The sequence below is a fragment of the Lepus europaeus genome, chromosome 5, assembly GCF_033115175.1.
Source record: "Lepus europaeus isolate LE1 chromosome 5, mLepTim1.pri, whole genome shotgun sequence".
NCBI classification, from domain to species: domain Eukaryota; kingdom Metazoa; phylum Chordata; class Mammalia; order Lagomorpha; family Leporidae; genus Lepus; species Lepus europaeus.
The window spans coordinates 8753065-8770326 of record NC_084831.1 but is presented as its reverse complement, the minus strand read 5'-3'; the positions used below and the strand labels follow the sequence as shown (position 1 = coordinate 8770326).

Below are 17262 nucleotides of genomic sequence, written 5' to 3'. Positions count from 1 at the left end.
GCATCCCAGCCCCAGGGCCCCTGACCCCGGGGGAGCCAGCCTCTTCTAGGAGCAAGCTGACCTGCTGACCCCTCCCCCTGGGCAGTCTGGGAGCGTGCCCCCTGCGGCAGGAAGCAGCACTCTCTGTGTCTCCCACAGTGACTCAGTCATTGAATGATGCTCTAGGTCCACTGGCTCTGATCGCCGGCCCAGGGAGGACCCCTCCCGGCCTCACCCGCGCCCCCAGCTGGCGGCCCATCTCGCCCTGAGAATGCCTCTCCTCCAGCTGCACCTGACTCCGAGGCCGGCGGGGCAGGGGCAGAACAGCTTTCAATTCGCCTCCCACGGCAAGGGGGCACACACACTCAGGCCGGGGGGATCGGGCTAACCCACCACCACGCCGACCCCCAGAGAAATCTGCCAACGTCTCCGAGCTCAGCTTAGCAAGCCAGGCCCGTGCGGTTTTTTTTTTGTTTGTTTGTTTTTTAAGATTTATTTATGGGACCTGTGTCATGACAAAGCGGGTCGAAGCCGCTGCCTGCAGCAGCGCCGACATCCCGTATTGGCACCGGTTCAAGTCCTGGCTGCTCCACTTCCCATCCAGCTCCTGGCTAAAACGCCTGGGAAATCAGCAAAGGATGGCACAAGTCCTTGGGTCCCTGACCCACGTGGGAAACCCAGAAGAAGCTCCTGGCTCCTGGCTCTGGATGTGCTCAGCTCCAGCTGTTGCAGCCATAGGAAGGATGAGCCAGAGTTACAGAGAGAGAGGGAGAGTCGGAGAAAAAGATCTTCCATCCGCTGGTTCATTCCCTAAATGGCCGCAATGGCCAGAGCTAAGCTGATTCAAAGCCAGGAGCCAGGACCAGGAGCTTCTTCCGGGTCTCCCACGTGGTAGCCACAGCATCTCCCAGGCTCACTGGGATCATTCTGAATGACACTTGAGCCAGAAGCTGTCCAGTGACCCCTGTCAGGTGACCCCTGTCCCGGCAGGAGCCATGGCCCATGCCAGGCATTGTCGCCATGGTACAGAGTCACCGGGGACACAGAGACCAGATGTTGGCATTTATTCTGCACACACGTGCATGTCACAGCTCTGAGAAGTCACCAGGGCATCCCCGCCCCCTCTGCTGTGGCTGCCACGTGATGGCAGTGGTGCGCACAGATAGCGCCGGCCACCCACCCGCTGGGGGGACGGACCTGAACGCTAACTGGCACTGTTCTGGGCTTACTTCTCAGCCTCCCCTCGTGGGTCTAGCGCTGACTCAGCACCTCTATCCATCAACGAGTACGCACCCAGGGACCCAGCAGGTGCAGGAGGCCACGCCGCCCCTCCCTCTTGGGACCTGGGGCCACCGTCAGATGCCCTTTATATAACAGACCACGGCATTCATAATTTCCTGGGAGCACGGGAACGAGAGATGCTTCTTATCGAACAAGATCACAGACCCGTGGAAGCCGTCCTCTGCGTGGTGCCAGGTCACAGGGACACCCTGGTCCTCCAGGCGCTTCCGGTAGAGCAGGGCGTCGTCTCGAAGGATGTCATTCCCGCAGCTCACCACGAAGGCCTCGGGGAGCTGAGCGATGACCTCGTCTTCTGCTAGGATGGGCGAGTTTTCGACGTCCAGAAGGTGTTTCATCTCCAGGTAGGCGGCCTCGTTGAAAGGGGCGGGGAAGCTGGGCTGGTGGCTCTTGGTCTTGAATCTCTTGGGGATATTGTCTGAGCTGAGCCACTTCTTGTACTTGCTCCAGACTTCCGGGGGTATGAAAGACCCCGTCAAGAGGGCGCGATGCCAGGAGCGGTAGATGTTCATGTATTGACACACCACGGTCACCACGAACTTGCGAGTCAGGAACGGAACCCTCTGGTTCTGTCGGAAGGACGGCAGCTGCAGATTGACAGCCTGGACAATGGGGTTAATCAGGACCTGAGCCCGGATCCGGGGGAGATCCGAGCGCCCCACCAAGCTCTGGGTGGTGACGGCCACAGCCCCGCCTCCAATGCTCTCTCCACAGAGCACTACTCGGGCGGGGTCCACCCCGTAGGTGTCCAGGGCCTTCAGGAAGTGGATGGAGGCGTTCAGGCAGTCCTTGGTGATGACGGGGCTGTGGTGGTCGGGAAGCTTGCGGTACCTGGGGAGGACACAGGAGCAAGGCCCGCCCCGTGCGGACAGGCGTCACAGGGGGCCGTGGGAACCACGCCTCCAACCCCTCTTCTGTGACTGCAACCTGACCGGGTCCTCAGAATGACTCCGCAAAGATGGGATTGTGTCCCCACTGCCCCTAAGGGCGGGCAGAACTTGGCCCGAGCCAGCCAGCCCGGGGTTCCTGCCTTCAAACCTGTCCTCTGTCTGTTCCCACACCCAGAGCAGGCACCTGGAAAACCATTTGCTCTCGAAGCAAGGCAGCCAGCAGTGACAGCAAAAGGCCAGCGCAGCCACTGCTGGGTCCCTGGCCTTCAGCAGAGATGGGGGAGGGATCGCAAGACCAAGGTCAGGGGGAAGTTGCCTCCGGCCAGGACTGCTTTTGAAACCTGAAATCTAGTGAGCAGGGCGCGTTGTCTCCCAGGGACGGGCACAGTTGCCCTCTGCCCCGGGCTCAGGAGGTGGGGCAGGGGAGGGTGAGAGGTGCCCTGAGGGTGCAGATGTGAGAAGGCGAGTGAGGCAGGAAGAGGTGCAGCTACAGCTGGGGACGGCCCAGGGACCAGTGGCCGATGGCAAGCAGCCCCTCCAAGTTTGGTCCAGAGCACCCTGAGGCTTGGTCCCCAAGCAGGTGTCCCCTAAAACCAAGGGCAAGGAAGAGGGGCTTCCCAAGGATCCCCTACAGGGGGAAGCACCAGCTAACTGATGCACAAATCGGGACTCGGGCGACAGGAAGGAGGATGGGACAGGACACTGGGAAAGATGGGCCACACTGCTAGACTAGGGAGCTTTTCTCAACACGGTGTCCTGAGATGGTCAGCTGAGGCTGATCCCAGGTAACGGACTGTGTTTATAATGTATTAGGTCAAAGCATCCACAGGGTATATATGAACCTTCAGCTTACATTTGGAAGAACTGATAAAGGGTCCTGGATTTCAAACCGTTAGAGTCACAGCAACATTTTTTTTTCCTACTTAAAGGATGAAGTGAATAGAGTAGTGGTTCCAGTTTTGTTCAGCTTAAAGGCTCAGCACCCTCCCACTTTCTTCAGCACCACTTTCTTCCTCCTCCCTAGCTGTGCCACCATGAGGAGCCCCTGGGTGTGCGGGGCCACTTTGAACTCTTCTGCCCTCTGTCGGACGTGAATCCTGCATCCTTCCACAGTGGCTCCAAGGCTCAGGGGCCAAGACAGGGCGCTGGGCTTCCTTCGCTCCATCTCTGCCCTGAGCAATGCGCTGATCAAGACACCAGTGGTGTCCACGCAGGTTCCCACTTAAACAGAGGCAAAACACCTGCCACGATTGGGCCCCTGCTGGGAGATGGCCAGCAGCCAGGAGGCGCAAGCACTCAGTTCCCTCTGTGTTCCCACGCAGGAAACACTCCCACCCATGCTGCCCATCTGCCCGGACACTGTGACTGCTGTCACCCACTCTGAGCTTCCCACTGGCGAAATCTCTGGCCACCAGGAAGCGGCAGAAAAGTCCCTACCTCCCCTGCACCCATCTCTCGGCCTCAGCCACAAACCGAACGTTTGTGCCCCTGAATCCCTCGGCTGAACTCCAACCCCACGAGGCTAGGGCTCCAGTAGGTGGGCCTTGGGGTGATTAAGTCACAAAGATGGGGCCCTAACACTCGACCTGAGCACCCTCTGACTTCTCTTCCTCCCCGTGGGATGCAAGGAGCAGTCGGCATCTGCAGCCGGAACAGGGTCCTCACCACACCCAGCCACGTGGCGCCCTGGTCTGGGCTCCCAGCCTCCAGGAGGGGGAGACACAGCTGTGTGCTGGAGCAGCCCCCCCCCCCCCCCCCCCGCCTCTGCGCCTTGTTACAGCAGAGCAAAGGGGCTGAGACGCCACCTGCTGGGGAGGGTGTGCATTGCAGAGCCGAGAGGACAAAATCCGGTCTCCTCCAGGAGCTTGGGAGGGTGTCCCACTTATCCTGCTGAGAAGTCAGCCAGGGCCAGCGCTGTGGCCCTGTTGGCAAAGCTGCCATGTGGTGTCAGCATCCCATACAGGCACCGGTTCAAGTCCGAGATGCTCCACTTCCAATCCAGCTCCCTGCTAATGGCCTGGGAAAGCAGTGGAGGACGCCTCAACTGCTTGTGGCCCTGCACCCATGTGGGAGACCTGGAAGAAGCTCCTGGCTTCAGACTGGCCCAGTCCCATCTGTCGCGGCCATTTGCAGAGTGAACCAGCAGATGGAAGATCTCTCTCTCTCTCTCTCTCTCTCTCTCTCTCTATGTGTGTGTGTGTCTTCCCCTCTATTCTCTGTAACTCTGCCTTTCAAATAAATAAATAATTATTAAAAAAATAGAGAAGTCAGGGGACACCAGCACCAGTGCCACCTCCTCGAGTTTCAGGGTCTCTCAGGGAGTCCCCGCCCGGTACTGTCCACGGTGGCCCCTCTCTGCCTGTGTGGCTCCACTGCTGCTCTTAGAACTGCATTGCCGTGCCGGGTCTTTCCGGGTGTCCACAGTGGTGCTGCACTACACAGTCTCCCACAGGTGTTGGTGCCAGCGCTCGTCACACCCCTCCCTCTCCCTCTTCGGGGGTCTTCCTAAGACACAGCCTTTGGAGAGGAAGCGCTAACGGCCGAATCTGGGACCTCGTGGTAAACCTACTAGGAGAGATGAAGACACCTCCAAGGCCCCCCTCCTCCTTTGCCTTTCCAAAGGACCCGGGTCGTGTCTGGAGAAACTGCACGTTAATCGCTCCATGACCAGCAGGCAGCTGGTTAGGTGGCTGTTTGGTTTGTTTGCTTGTATTCACTTATTTGAGAGACAGAGACAGACAGACAGAGCTCCACCCATTGGTTCACTCGCCAGATGCAGCCACGGCCAAGGCTGGACCAAGGCAAAGCAGCTGGGGACTCCATGCAGGTCTCGTGTGTGGCCAGCAGTTAAAGGGAGTTTGAACCATGCAACAAGCACCCGCAGGACCAACACCACAGCCCTCCTAGGGTGCCCTCCCTTGTCTCCAACCCTCCCCAAGCTGAGAAAGGGGGAGCCTGGGTGCTGGACCCGCCCTTCCCTGCTGTGACCCCATCACTGGGGTTCTATGCCTAGAACGTGTCAGGTGATACAACTTTCTGGAGCTGTTCATGTAATTCCGCACGACTGAGACTCGCGCGCATTGTGGTGTGGCCTTCAGTTCACCTACCTCAATGCCTCTGTGACATCCGCTAACACCTTCGTGGCCATGGGATCTAATATGCATGATGGCTCCATTTTTCACGCCTTCTCAGCTCATGGGCATTCGGGCTGATGCTAACATTTGTATTTGTTTATTTAAGATATATTTATTCATTTATTTATTCAAAAGGCAGAGTGACCCAAAGCAAAGGAGAGAGAGAGAGAGAGAGAGAAAGAGAGAGAGAAAGAGAGATCTTCCATCTGTTGGTTCACTCCCCAAATAATCTCAATAGCCAAATCTGGGCCAGGCTGAATCCAGGAGCCAAGAACTCCACCCTAGTCTCCCAGCTGGGTGACAGGGACCCCAGCTCTTAGGCCATCCTCTGCTGCCTTCCTGGGCACAGCAGCAGGAAGCTGGATTTGAAGCAAAGCGGCTGGGACTCAGATCGGTGCTCATGTGGGAGGCGGGAGTCACTGGTGGCGGCTTTACCTGCTGCCTCCTTCACTGGCTCCCACGGCCAGGTCTTGCTATTCTGAGCAGAGCTGCACCTGTCTCAGGGGGTGTGTGGGAGTGCCTGATGGGGCACAGGGCCTCTCTCTATCCTAGCCTTACCAAGAATCCTCTCATTTCTCTCCCCACCCCCCGTAGAACACCCACCACTGTCTCCAGGAACTCACCCAACTGAGAGCAGCACAGAATCGGTCTCCCGGGCCAGGAAGCTGCACAGGCTGTGGTAGCAATCTGCAGGACGAGACAGTGCCGTGAGGGGGCCCCGCGTTGCCACCGCACCCAGGGAGAGCCAGGTGACAAAGGAGGCGTGCTGTGACATCCCGTCTCTGTTCCTGTGCCTGGATCTCTGAAGTGACTCTGGCCACCTCGGCAGGGACAAAGCCCACAAGCCAGGCCCAGCTGACGTCAGCCCTGTCGCTGGACGTCAAGGGCACTGGGAGCTCACCTCCTGCAGTGTTTGCTCCCACTGGGGGGCATCTGAGGGCCACGGAGCCTTGATGATTTGGAATGGACAGAGCCACGGCCAGCGTGCTGGGCCTGCCTCCCTGCGACATTTGCCTAACATCACACAGGTGTCGTTAGAGTTCCAGCAGCGGCTTGGGACACGTGATGTGCTTGAGCGAGGTCGGGTAACATGGTGCGCAGGGCGTCCCGGCCCGGTGAGGGCACAGAATCTCTGCCATTCTCAGCTTCAGCTGCCCATGGAGGCCCTGGGGTGCGTCCATGAGGATGCGCGGGGCCTGCGTCCCCCTGCGTCCCGGCTCCTGGGCCCTGTTCTCGGCCACACCCTGCCTGTGCGCTCTCCCATCGCTGTCCAGGCCCCTCCCTCACCTCCCAGGTGCAGGAGGCCGGGCCTGGCTCCGCCCTGTGCCCCGCCTGTCCCCTGTGCCTGGACCGGGTCAGACCCTCAGGAGGCGCTCATAACCACGAGGGCTTCACAGTTCCCTGGAACGCGTGTCGTGAAAAACTAGGCATGGATTGCCAAGCCTTTTAGCACCGAATACGCTCACTGGAACTCCATTTTCCACGAACTTTTGGAAAGCCCCTGTGGTTGCTGAGCAACCGCGGCTCCGCCTATGGAAGTGACGTCACCCTCAACGGGGGGGGGGGGAGGACAGAGAACACCCCCACCCCCGCACGTGGTGGGGGCGGTGCAGCGACGGAAAGGGAGGAGTGGTCTGGGACCAGGGCCGCCAGGGTGGGGGCATTGGCGGTCTTATCAGACAGGGAGGCCCCTGGCGCCCTGTGTGCTCAGAGCCAGAGCCGCCACTGCCACGCGCCATCAGGTGGCAGCCGGTGCACCTGCGTCTCGGGGAAGCTCCTCCCGTGTAAGGGAGAGGTCCGCCTGTGCACATGGCCAGGCCGGCTCCCGCGTGCCCATGCTTCCACCTGTGCGTAAATCGTCCACAAACCCCACCTTCACCTGCACGCGTTCGGAACACTCGGACAATAGACAGGGAGCAGGACCCTGCCGCGGAGGAAGCGGGGGTGTTCTCTGGGCGCTGGGCGCTGCCTTTCCCAGTGGGGAGACAGCCAGCCAGCATGGAGACACCGGCAGGAGCGCGTAAGTTCAGGCTGGAACAAGTGCAGGAAAGAACATGACAAGGGCGGTGTCCGGGGGACAGGAGGGGGCGGGGGGCAGGGTGGGCAGGGAGAGTTCTTTAGATAAGATGCTGGTGGGGGGGCTCTGGGGAGCGACCTGGGAGCAGGAGGGGTGGTCAACACTCTGCCTTGGGGAGGTGGGCCTCGGGAATCCCAGCAAACAGCAAGTGCAGAGACCCCAGGGGGAGGCGCCCGCGTGTCAGGGGCATGAGCGCCTTAGCTGAGCACAGGGAAGGCAGGGGCAGCCACGTGGACCGGGTGCCCTCGGTGGGCGGCGCCGGCCGGGTCAGAGCTCGCAGCTGTGGGAGTGGCTTCACAGAGGGGCCCGGGCAGATGACCAGCTCTGAGGGGTCGATCTCAGAGACCCCTTCCTCTGCCGCCTGAGGACCGGGGTGTGAGGAGCGAGAGCAGAGGCGGGAGCCCTGTGGCCGGGGCCCGGGAGAAGCCGGCGGGCAGGAGAAGTGGGGTCTCGGCCCCCCGCGCTGCTGCAGAGCTGGAAGGAAATGCGCAGGTCTGAGACCCCTGTGGGGCAGACAGGACAGCTGTGCGTGGGAAGGGGGGGGGGGCATCCTCACCAGGGTCCACAGCCCCGCTGGGACAGCCCTGGCCCCACTGTGACCCTCCCATTGCCTTGTAGCTGATTTCCCCAGAGGCCGCATCCCTGCGCGGTCTGGGCTCGCGGGACAGCTCCTCCACGCGGTGGTGGCTCTGTTACTCCTGCGGGGCTCTCCTGGGAGACGGGGGCAGCGCTGGGCTCGGATGTGAACCCCTGACGTCCGAACCCGTGGGAAGGCTCCTTACTTAGACTCCCGAACACAGCTCCCCCTCCGTGGTAGAAGATGATGCCTCGCCGGGGGCCGGAGGACGGGGCCGTGGGCTGGAACAGCCTCACGGGCACAGAGCCGAAACGCAGGTTGGTCACCGCCACCCGGGGGTCCTTCTTTATGATCACGAGGTCGTGCACAAAACGGGCAAATTTAGGCATGGGGCAAATGCCCAGCTTCTCCAGTATGTTCCCCTGTGGAGGTGAAGAGGAGAGTTAGATGTAAGGGGAGGGCAGGCGCCACCCTGTGAGGAGGTTTTCAGCTTCTCACGGCCTCCTGCAGGCACCCGGAGGCGGTGGGCTTCCAGTGCTGTCCAGTTTGGGGGCTGGGTTTTTAGACCTCTCCTTCCAAATGTTCTTGATTGAATAATGCTATTGCCATGGTTTAATGCCCCCTCCAAAACCCTTGGTAGGAGCAGGACTAAGAGGTGATCAGTCATAGGGACAGCACCCTCGGGAGTGGATCCGCTGTATCTCAGGAATGGGCTAGGTATCGAGCAGGTGAACCCCAGGTACAAGATTCAGTTCAGGTCACCGGCAGTGTGGCCGCCACTTGCGGTATCGGGAGCGCCAGTTTGAGTCCTGAGTCCTGGCCACTCTGCTTCTGATGCAGCTCCCTGCTAATGCACCTGGGGAGGCGGCAGGTGACGGCCCAAGTGCTCAGCCCCTGCCACGCACATGGGAAAGCTGGAGGGAGCTCCTGGCTCCTGCCTTCAGCGTGGTTCAACCCTGGCTGTTGAGGCCACTTGGGGAGTGAACTAGCAGATATCTCTCTCTCTCTCTCTCTCTCTCTCTCTCTCTCTCTCTCTCTCTCTCTCTCTCCCTTCCAAATAAATCTTTTTTGTTAAGATTTATTTATTTATTTGAAAGTCAGAGTTACAGAGAGAGAGAGAGAGAGACATAAAGAAAGAGAGAGCTTCCATCTGCTGCCTTACTTTCCCAAATGGCTCAAACAGCCAGGGCTGGGCCAGGCCAAAGCCATGAGCCAGGAATTCCATCAGGGTCTCCCACGGGGGCACAGAGACCCAAGCACTTGGGCCATCTTCTGCTGCTTTCCCAGGCACATTAGCAGAGAGCTAGATCAGAAATGGAGCAGCCAGGACTCAAACTGGAGCCCATATGGGAAGCTGATGTCGCAAGCAGCGGTTTAACCCGCTGTGCCACAGTACTGGCCACAAACAAATACATATTAAAAAACAAAAATAAGGGGCCATTGCTGTGGCGTAGTGGGTTAAGCCTCTGCCTGCAGCACCAGCATCCCATATGGGTGCCAGTTCTAGTCCCGGCTGCTCCACTTCAGATCCAGCTCTCTACTGTGGCCTGGGAAAGCAGTAGAAGATGGCCCAAGATGGCCCCTGCACCCATGTGGGAGACCCGGAAGAAGCTCCCGGGTCCTGGCTTCAGATGGGCCCAGTTCCAACCATTGCAGCCGCTTAGGGAGTGAACTAGAGGTTGGAGGATCTCTCTCTCTCTCTCTCTCCCTCTTTCTGTAACTCTGCCTTAAAAAACAAAAACAAAGCAAAAGAGATTGAGCTCAGTCTGACTTTCTTCTGCATTGCACATGTGTCCACTGGTGGCCTTTGTGCTATGGGGTGACACAGCAGCCATTCCTAACCAAGTGCTGGGGCTGCGTTCTTAGATGTCCAAGGGATCTGGCTGGCTCCAGCCCACAAGGACAAAGGTGTTCCATCACCTGTGTCCACCATCAGGGTGATGGAGAATTCACAGGCTGTGTTTGGGCCCAACAGAAAGAGGCGTGCGATCAATTGGAGATGCCTGCTGTGGGTTCAGGAAAGGGGAGAAATGACACAGGAACGACCCATTTGCCAAATGTGTTTTTAACTGAATATGCGGGGCCAGCGTTGTGGCGCAGTAGGTTAATTCTCCGCCTGCAGCACCGGCATCCCATATGGGCTCCGGTTCAAGTCCCGGCTGTTCTACTTCCAATCCAGCTCTCTGCTATGGCCTGGGAAAGCAGTTGAAGATGGCCCAAGTCCTTGGGCCCCTGCACCCATGTGGGAGACCCAGAAGAAGCTCCTGGCTCCTGGCTCCTGGCTCCTGGCTTCAGATCGGTTCAGCTCCAGCCATTTTGGCCATTTGGGGAGTGAACCAGCGGATGGAAGATAGCTCTCTCTCTGTCTCTCCCTCTCACTGTAACTCCACCTCTCAAATAAATAAATAAAATCTTTAAATAAATAAATAAGTAAATAAACTCACTCTAAGGATTAACAACCAATACCTGTGTATTCCACACCATACAGTTATGGTATTCATGTACTAAGGACATTTCAACCATTTGGGGTCGTATCTCCCAGGACCTTGCCTTTGGGGTATCTTGGTCCTAGGGTTGACGACAATAATGGGGAGATAATGACAGTATGCAGGGGATGCCAGTGGTAAGCACAGCTGAGCCTTCCTCGTGACCTCTGTGCCAGTCTGGTCCAGTTGATCTTGGACTTCGCAGCAGCTCCTGTCAAACACGGTCATCAGCTCTCTCTTACAGATGGGGAAATCAAGGCGTGCGGTCCACGTGCAGTGCAGAATGTGGGACCTCAGCCAGCAAACCGGAAAAGGCCTGGGTTTCAGGGTCAAGCAGATGGGGGCTCACGGTGAGCCCCATCCTCGGCCGGCAGGGCAGCCCCTCCTCGGGCTGCCACTTCCCCTTCAGAAAGTGAGAGCAGGTGCAGGGATGGGACACGGCCATGCCCGTGGAGCAGCTCCCCGACAGGTCTGGGCAAGCATGAGTCCCACCTACTTGCTTCCACTGGGTCTGGTCCCAGGCCCTGTGAGATGCCCCCGGGTGTCTTGCCCATGGAGAGACCTCCCAAAGGGACAGCGAGTTGGCCTGCGTGGCGGGGGTGACCTGCTTTTCCCAGTCCTTGACCCCTGGGTGAGAACACCCAGGCCTCCGTGCTGAGCCACCGGGAGCCTTCCCCAGCCCAGCCCTGAGCCCCCCGGCACTGCAGCATTTCTTGTGGCTGCCGACTGGTTTCAGTTCTAATCCCCACTGTGGCTTCCCACACACTCTGGGCTCCTCCAGGCTTCCCTCTACTCCCTGGGGAAGCCTTTGCACCTGTCCACCAGGTGGATTGACTCCAGGTTGCTTCCATTTCCATGCTCAAGAGTCCCGGCCTCTGGAAGCCCCCAGGCCCCCTCACAGCGTCGGCCTCAGGACGTGCCCAGAAGGCTTTCGAACGCCTCTGAGGCTGATGTGATCGCACACGCGTCTCCCTGCAGAGATGGAGTCTCGCGCCTCTCGTCTCTAATAAGCAGATGAGCCAGTGTGCAGTTAAAGAATTTCAAGGGGCCAGCGCTATGGCGTAGCAGGTAAAGTGGCCGCCTGCAGTACCAGCATCCCATATGGGCATCTATTCAAGTCCCGGCTGCTCACTTCTGATCCAGCTCTCTGCTGTGGCCTGGGAAAGCAGTGGAAGATGGCCCAAGATGGCCCCTGCACCTGTGTGGGAGACCTGGAGGAAGCTCCTGGCTCTTGGCTTTGTAGCGGCGCAGCTCCGGCCATTGTAGTCATCTGGAGAGTGAACCAGCAGATGAAAGACCTCTCTCTCTCTCTCTCTCTCTCTCTCTCTCTCTGCCTATGCCTCTCTGTAACTCTGCCTTACAAATAAATAAATAGATAAATAAATCTTTATTTCAAAAAGTTCTAGGGCCATTTGCCCTTTAAAATAAAATGCAATGATCGTTGTGTGACCCTTCCGGTCATCGAGTCAGGGCGGAGTCCTTCCCAGCACATTTTAAACCCCGAGTAGTTAAGGAAATGCCGTATGCGCCTCAGGGACTTGATAAGCGCACCACAACCAATCTGCTCTCTGAGCCCCTTCTCCGCGCCTGCCCTGTGCTGGGCACTGTCCATGCTCTCACTGAACCCCCACATCTCCCCATCAGAAGCTGTCCTTCTCCCTTAACTTCTCAGGGGACAGAATTGAAACTTGAGCCTGGTGTTGTCGTGTAGCAGGTAAAGCCACTGCGCAGGACAGCAGCATCCCATAGGGACACCAGTTCAAGTCCTGTCTCCACTGCTATGGCCCAGGAAAACCAGCGGAAGATGGCCCAAGTGTTTGGGTCCCTGCTATCCATGTGGGAGACCTGGAAGAAGTCCCTGGCTCCCGGCTTCAGCCCGGCCCCGCCCTGGCTGTTACAGCCATCTGGGAAGTGAACCAGCAGATAAAGCGCTCTCTCCTCTCTCTCTCTAACTCTGACTTTCAAATAAATAAAATCTTTAAAGAGAGAGAGAGAGAGAGAGAACTGAGGCTCAAAGACATGAGGCCCCAAAGCTGTACGTGGGGACTTGGGGTGCAGGCCCAGCCTGTCTGATACCACAGATCTTTCCTCCTTTGACTTCTTGTCCTCCCTCTCTCCGTCTCCTGGAAGCGAATGGACATGAACTACTTGGATGTCCTCCTCCTCCTCCTGGTCACCCTGTGACGGGCAGTGTGCCCTGGGTGGGGTAGGGGGCAGGGGAACCAAAGCTAAAGGACCAGGAGGGACATCTCAGACCGAATTCATCGTCAGAACCAAGCATGGTCCACCTCAGCTTCCAGTGAGCAGCCCGCAACAGGTGTCCTGGGAGACGCTGGGCTTGTGGGTGGCTCCCCCAGAGAACCACGAAAGGCTGCAAGCATCCCAGGTTCCCTGGGCCCCTAGGGAACCTCATTTTCAGTCCTGGGTCCCCAAGCAGGTGCATCTGGAGTTCCATACGGATTGCAGCCCCTGGCTTGAGGCAGTTTGACCTCCAGAGAGGCACACGACCAGGGTGAGTAGAACAAGGATCTCCTGCTGACTTGGTCTGTAGCAGCTGCTGTTTTAAACTAGACTGCTCGTTTCTCCAAGTGACCCGTAGCCACAGGGGAAATTCCAGCCCCATGGAAGCGTATGTTACTTACCAACATTTCTAAATACATTAACCCTGAACATGCGGCATCTAATCCTTTTCCCCACCTAATGAGATCAGTGCTACTGTACCCATTTCACAGATGAGGAAGCCGAAACACAGAGATGACGCATTGGCCCAAGAGCAGAGGGCAGAGCCGGGATGGAGCTGTGAGCGATCTGTGCTCTTTATCCGTCTGCCCACCTCCCCACAGCTGCCCACACCTGCCTCACAGGGGACCACTGTGATCTACCAGGCCACTACCAGGTCTCCCCGGGGTGGGGGGGGGGGTTGGGACATTGGGATTAACCCCAATCACCTGTCACCTACCAGATGTCAAACCTCTGTTTCCAAATCAGCTGCAACTCCGGGCAGGCGCTGATCGGCCTGAGCCCAGCCTCCAGCCCAGAACCCCTGCTCAGCGCCTGGCTACCCCGAAACACTGCGTGGTTCCTGCTTCGGCAGGGTTTACAAAAGTGACTGGGACACACCCTGCCTTCAAGGTGTGCACAATCGAGCAGGGGAACCACCTGGGGCCAGGAGGTGCACGGAGGGTGAGGGTAAGAGGGGTCAACCCTGTTGGGCCAGCAGCCCTTGGAGGGCAGAGAGACTGGGCCTCAAATTGGTTTAGAGCCTTAAGAAAGGGAGGCTGGTAATTGGCACTTGCTAATTGTTTGCTGTTAAAGGAAGAAGGGGAGGGTGTTGGGAAGTGGGGGGGAGAAAGGGAGGGAAGGGGTACAGCAGATAGAAAAGAGCCTGCCTTAGAGGGGGAAGGGGAGTGGGGAGGGGCAGAGGAGCGAGGAGGCGGGGTCACTCACCAGCGTGACCACGTACAGGAACAGGCAGTGTAGGAAGCGCACCTTGGCGGGGTGCTGCATGGAGGGGGGGATGTACGTGGTGAAGAAGTGGACCAGGACCACCCAGAGGAAGACCCCCAGAAGGAAGGCGGGCAGCCCCCACAGCAGCAGCCGCAGCAGCGCCATGGTCCCAGGCTGCAAGGACCCAGGCCGGGAACTGGTGGGAAGAGGACCTGGCCGGTTATATGGGCGGCCACCTCCACCCCACTCCTTCCGGGCTGTCCCTGACCCAGTGGCCTGACCTGGCGCCTTGGCCGTTAGCACAGGCAGGGCGATGGGGCTGGAGGAACATGCTGCAGAGGAATGTGGGAACCAGGAGATCCCCCCGCCGCTCCGGTCAGGAGGACTCCTGGGAGGTGGGCTCCCCCAAGACTGCAGCCTGGTAGCCACCCCCCAGCTCCAGGGACCCCAGGAAGTCTCACATGAGTCTCCAAGGCCTCCATGGCCTGGTCCCTCACTTGTAAAACACTTCTAAGAGTTCATGGAATGAGAAGGTGAGTTCGGGGACCAGTGTGGCACAGCGGGGTGAGCCACCAATCCCGCATCAGAGCGCTGGTTCACGTTCCGGCTGCTCCACTTCTGATCCAGCTCCCTGCTAATGCACCTGGGAAAGCAGCAGAGGATGGCCCAAGTGTCTGGGCCCCTGCACCCACGTGGGAGACCCCGATGGTGTTCTTGGCTGTCATTTGGAGAATGAACCAGCGGGTGAATGGTCTCTTGCTCTCTCTGTCTCTTCCTGTCTCTCTGTCACTCTGCCTTTCAAAGAAAGAAAATAACTTTTTTAAAAAATGATATTTTGCTTTGGTGCAAAAAAATGTTGCAATGCTTGCACAGTATTTTCAAAACATGCGTTTTCCATGGCTTTTTAGAGTCCTCCATACACGTGGATTTCATTTTTTTTCTAGGCACATAATTGAAGATGCTAATTAGGACCCACGCAGCCCACAGCAAAGTGCCCGGGTTCAACCTTGGCTCTGCTCCCGAGTCCAGCTTTCAACCGAAGTGCTGCCCGGGGGGTGATGGCTCAAGTGGCTGGACTCCTGCCACACACCTGGGAGACCTGCATCGAGTCCCGGCTCCCAGCTTTGGCCTCAGCCCAGCTCCATCTGTTCAGGCATTCAGGGAATGACCCAGCACACAGGAGCACTTGCTTCATTCTCTCCCTCCTCCCTCCCTCTCTCTCTACCACATTAAAAAAAAAAATGTTTGCACCAAAATAAACTTACCCTTTAGTTCCATTTTCTACGAACTTTTTTAAAAAAGATTTATTTACTTACTTGAAAGTAAAAGATTTTTTTTAAGGATTTATTTACTTACTTGAAAGGCAGAGATACAGAGAGAGAAGGAGAGAGAAGAGAGAAGGAGAGAGAGAGAAATAAAGAGAGAGAGGGAGAGAATTTTCCATCGGCTGATTCACTCCCCAGTTGGCCACCAGGCCAAAGCCAGGAGCCAGGAGCATCTCCTGGTCTCCCACGCCGGTGCAGAGGCCCAAGCACTTGGACCACCTTCTACTGCTTTCCCAGTCCATTAGCAGGGAGCTGGATTGGAAGGGGAACAGCTGGGACTCAAACTGGCGCCTATATGGGATGCTGGCACTGTGGACAGAGGCTTAACCTGCTACGCCACAGCGCCGGCTCCTCCACGAACTTTGTAAAGTATCCTCATAGGGACGCCATCGGCCTCTCTTGCGGGGCTGGGTAGGACAGGCAAGGCCCTCTCGCCCCCAGCCCGGTAGTCAGCTGCTCTAACCCCTATTTAATGCTCTGGTCCAGGCCAGGATCAAGTCCTGCCTTTTCTGTTTACTGGCTCCGGGCCTTAGATAAGTTCTCTGTTCCCTGCGTCTCAGTTTCTTGTCCGGGTGGTGGTGACGACAACAGTACCCAACGGAGGAGCGGGCCTGGTGCCCAGGAAGCACAACACACGTGTTTGTTAAATCAGCATGCATAGAATGGTCAGGCCTGCAGTCCACGTTCCGAAATGGTCCTGTCATTTCTTCTTCTCTTGGAAGAAAGCAATGGAGGCAAAAATTGGCCCAAAACCAGTCCTCGGCGCCATCTTTAGAAAGGGATTATGAGGCTGGGTAAGCAAAGATCTGCTGGGCATGGCACCCCTCCCCCCGGTCCGAGGGCCCCAGGGCTCATTGCTAGCAGAGGACATGGGTGCGTCTCCAAGCAGGTTCTGGGCTGTTCGGCCTGGCCCTGGCCTGGCTGCAGGGCAGGACGTAGAGGGGGTGAGAAGTAGGCCAGGCTCCAGCAGATGCAGCTGGGTTCGGGCTACGCATGCGGGTCCAGCACAGACCCTGGGGGCGGGTGTCTGGCACAGCGGTTGAGACACTGCTTGGAACTCACCCACCCTGTAACAGAGGGCCTGGGGCCAAGTCCCGCCTCCGCTTCCAATTCCAGCTCTGTTCGTGGACACCCTGGGAGACAGCACATGATGGCTCAAGTGCTTGGGTCCCTGCCACCCACATGGGAAACCCAGATGGTGTTGAGGTGCCTGGTCTGTCGCTGGCTGTTTGTTGTAGGTACTGGGGGAGTGAACCAGTGGATGGAAGCGCTCTCTCTCTCTCTCTCTCTATATATATATATATATATATATATCCTTTTCTGCCTTCTAAATAAATACGAATAAACAATTTCAAAATAAATTTAGATGTGCATACATACTTATAAGTGTCAAACTAGAGGGAACTGTCACAGAATAAAACACTGAAGTAGGGGCTGGCACTGTGGTGTGGCTGGTAAAGCTGCCGCCATCAGTGTCGACATCCCATATGGGTACCAGTTCCAGTCCCGGTTGCTCCACTTCCGATCCAGCTCTCTGCTATGGCCTGGGAAAGCAGTGGAAGATGGCCCAAGTCCTTGGGCCCCTGCACCTGTGCGGGAGACCCGGAAGAAGCTCCTCGCTTCGGATCAGCACAGCTCTGACCATTATGGCCATTTGGGGAGTGAACCAGTGGATGGAAGACTCTATCTCTGTGTGTGTGTGTGTGTGTAACTTTGACTTTCAAATAAATAAATAAATCTTTAAAAAAGAAACCCACCACTGGCATAAGCAGCACCCACGCCATGTCCACAACGTCTCTAGCTCCCTGCCCCATCAGCCCATCAGCAGCATCACCACTCTCCTCTCCCAGGAGCCACGCCTCGTTCTGCTGGTTTCTGGATTTTGTACACAGGGCCTCTTGCAGGGAGCATTATTCTTGTATGCCCGGCTTCTTTCTCTCAACACCGCGAAGTGAGATGATTCTCCGTTAGGAAGGTCAGGTCACTCACCCCCACTCTCACCTAGATTTCCACTCCCACCACAACGTCTACCTTTTCTGCCACTGGTG

The 17262-nt window shown here is 57.5% G+C and overlaps 1 protein-coding gene across 1 annotated transcript; it reads right to left on the bottom strand.

The window, feature by feature from the left end:
• Positions 1-1334: 1334 nt before the first annotated feature.
• On the bottom strand, positions 1335-14054 carry AADACL4 (arylacetamide deacetylase like 4). Its single transcript, XM_062193091.1, has 4 exons — positions 13890-14054; positions 8162-8378; positions 5926-5989; positions 1335-2109 (listed from the first exon to the last, which is right to left on the bottom strand). Exons 1-4 carry the CDS (start codon positions 14052-14054, stop codon positions 1335-1337), a joined length of 1221 nt encoding a protein of 406 aa, XP_062049075.1.
• Positions 14055-17262: the final 3208 nt, after the last annotated feature.

What these genes read in the sequence shown, in the direction of transcription:
- AADACL4 (XM_062193091.1), bottom strand. Translation starts at nt 14,054, where the DNA reads ATGGCGCTGCTGCGGCTGCTGCTGTGGGGGCTGCCCGCCTTCCTTCTG. An exon ending in TCCTGTACGTGGTCACGCTG is followed by an intron (nt 8,379 to 13,889) that starts GTGAGTGACCCC and finishes TCACCTCCACAG; the next exon opens with GGGAACATACTGGAGAAGCT. An exon ending in AGCTGTGTTCGGGAGTCTAA is followed by an intron (nt 5,990 to 8,161) that starts GTAAGGAGCCTT and finishes CTCGTCCTGCAG; the next exon opens with ATTGCTACCACAGCCTGTGC.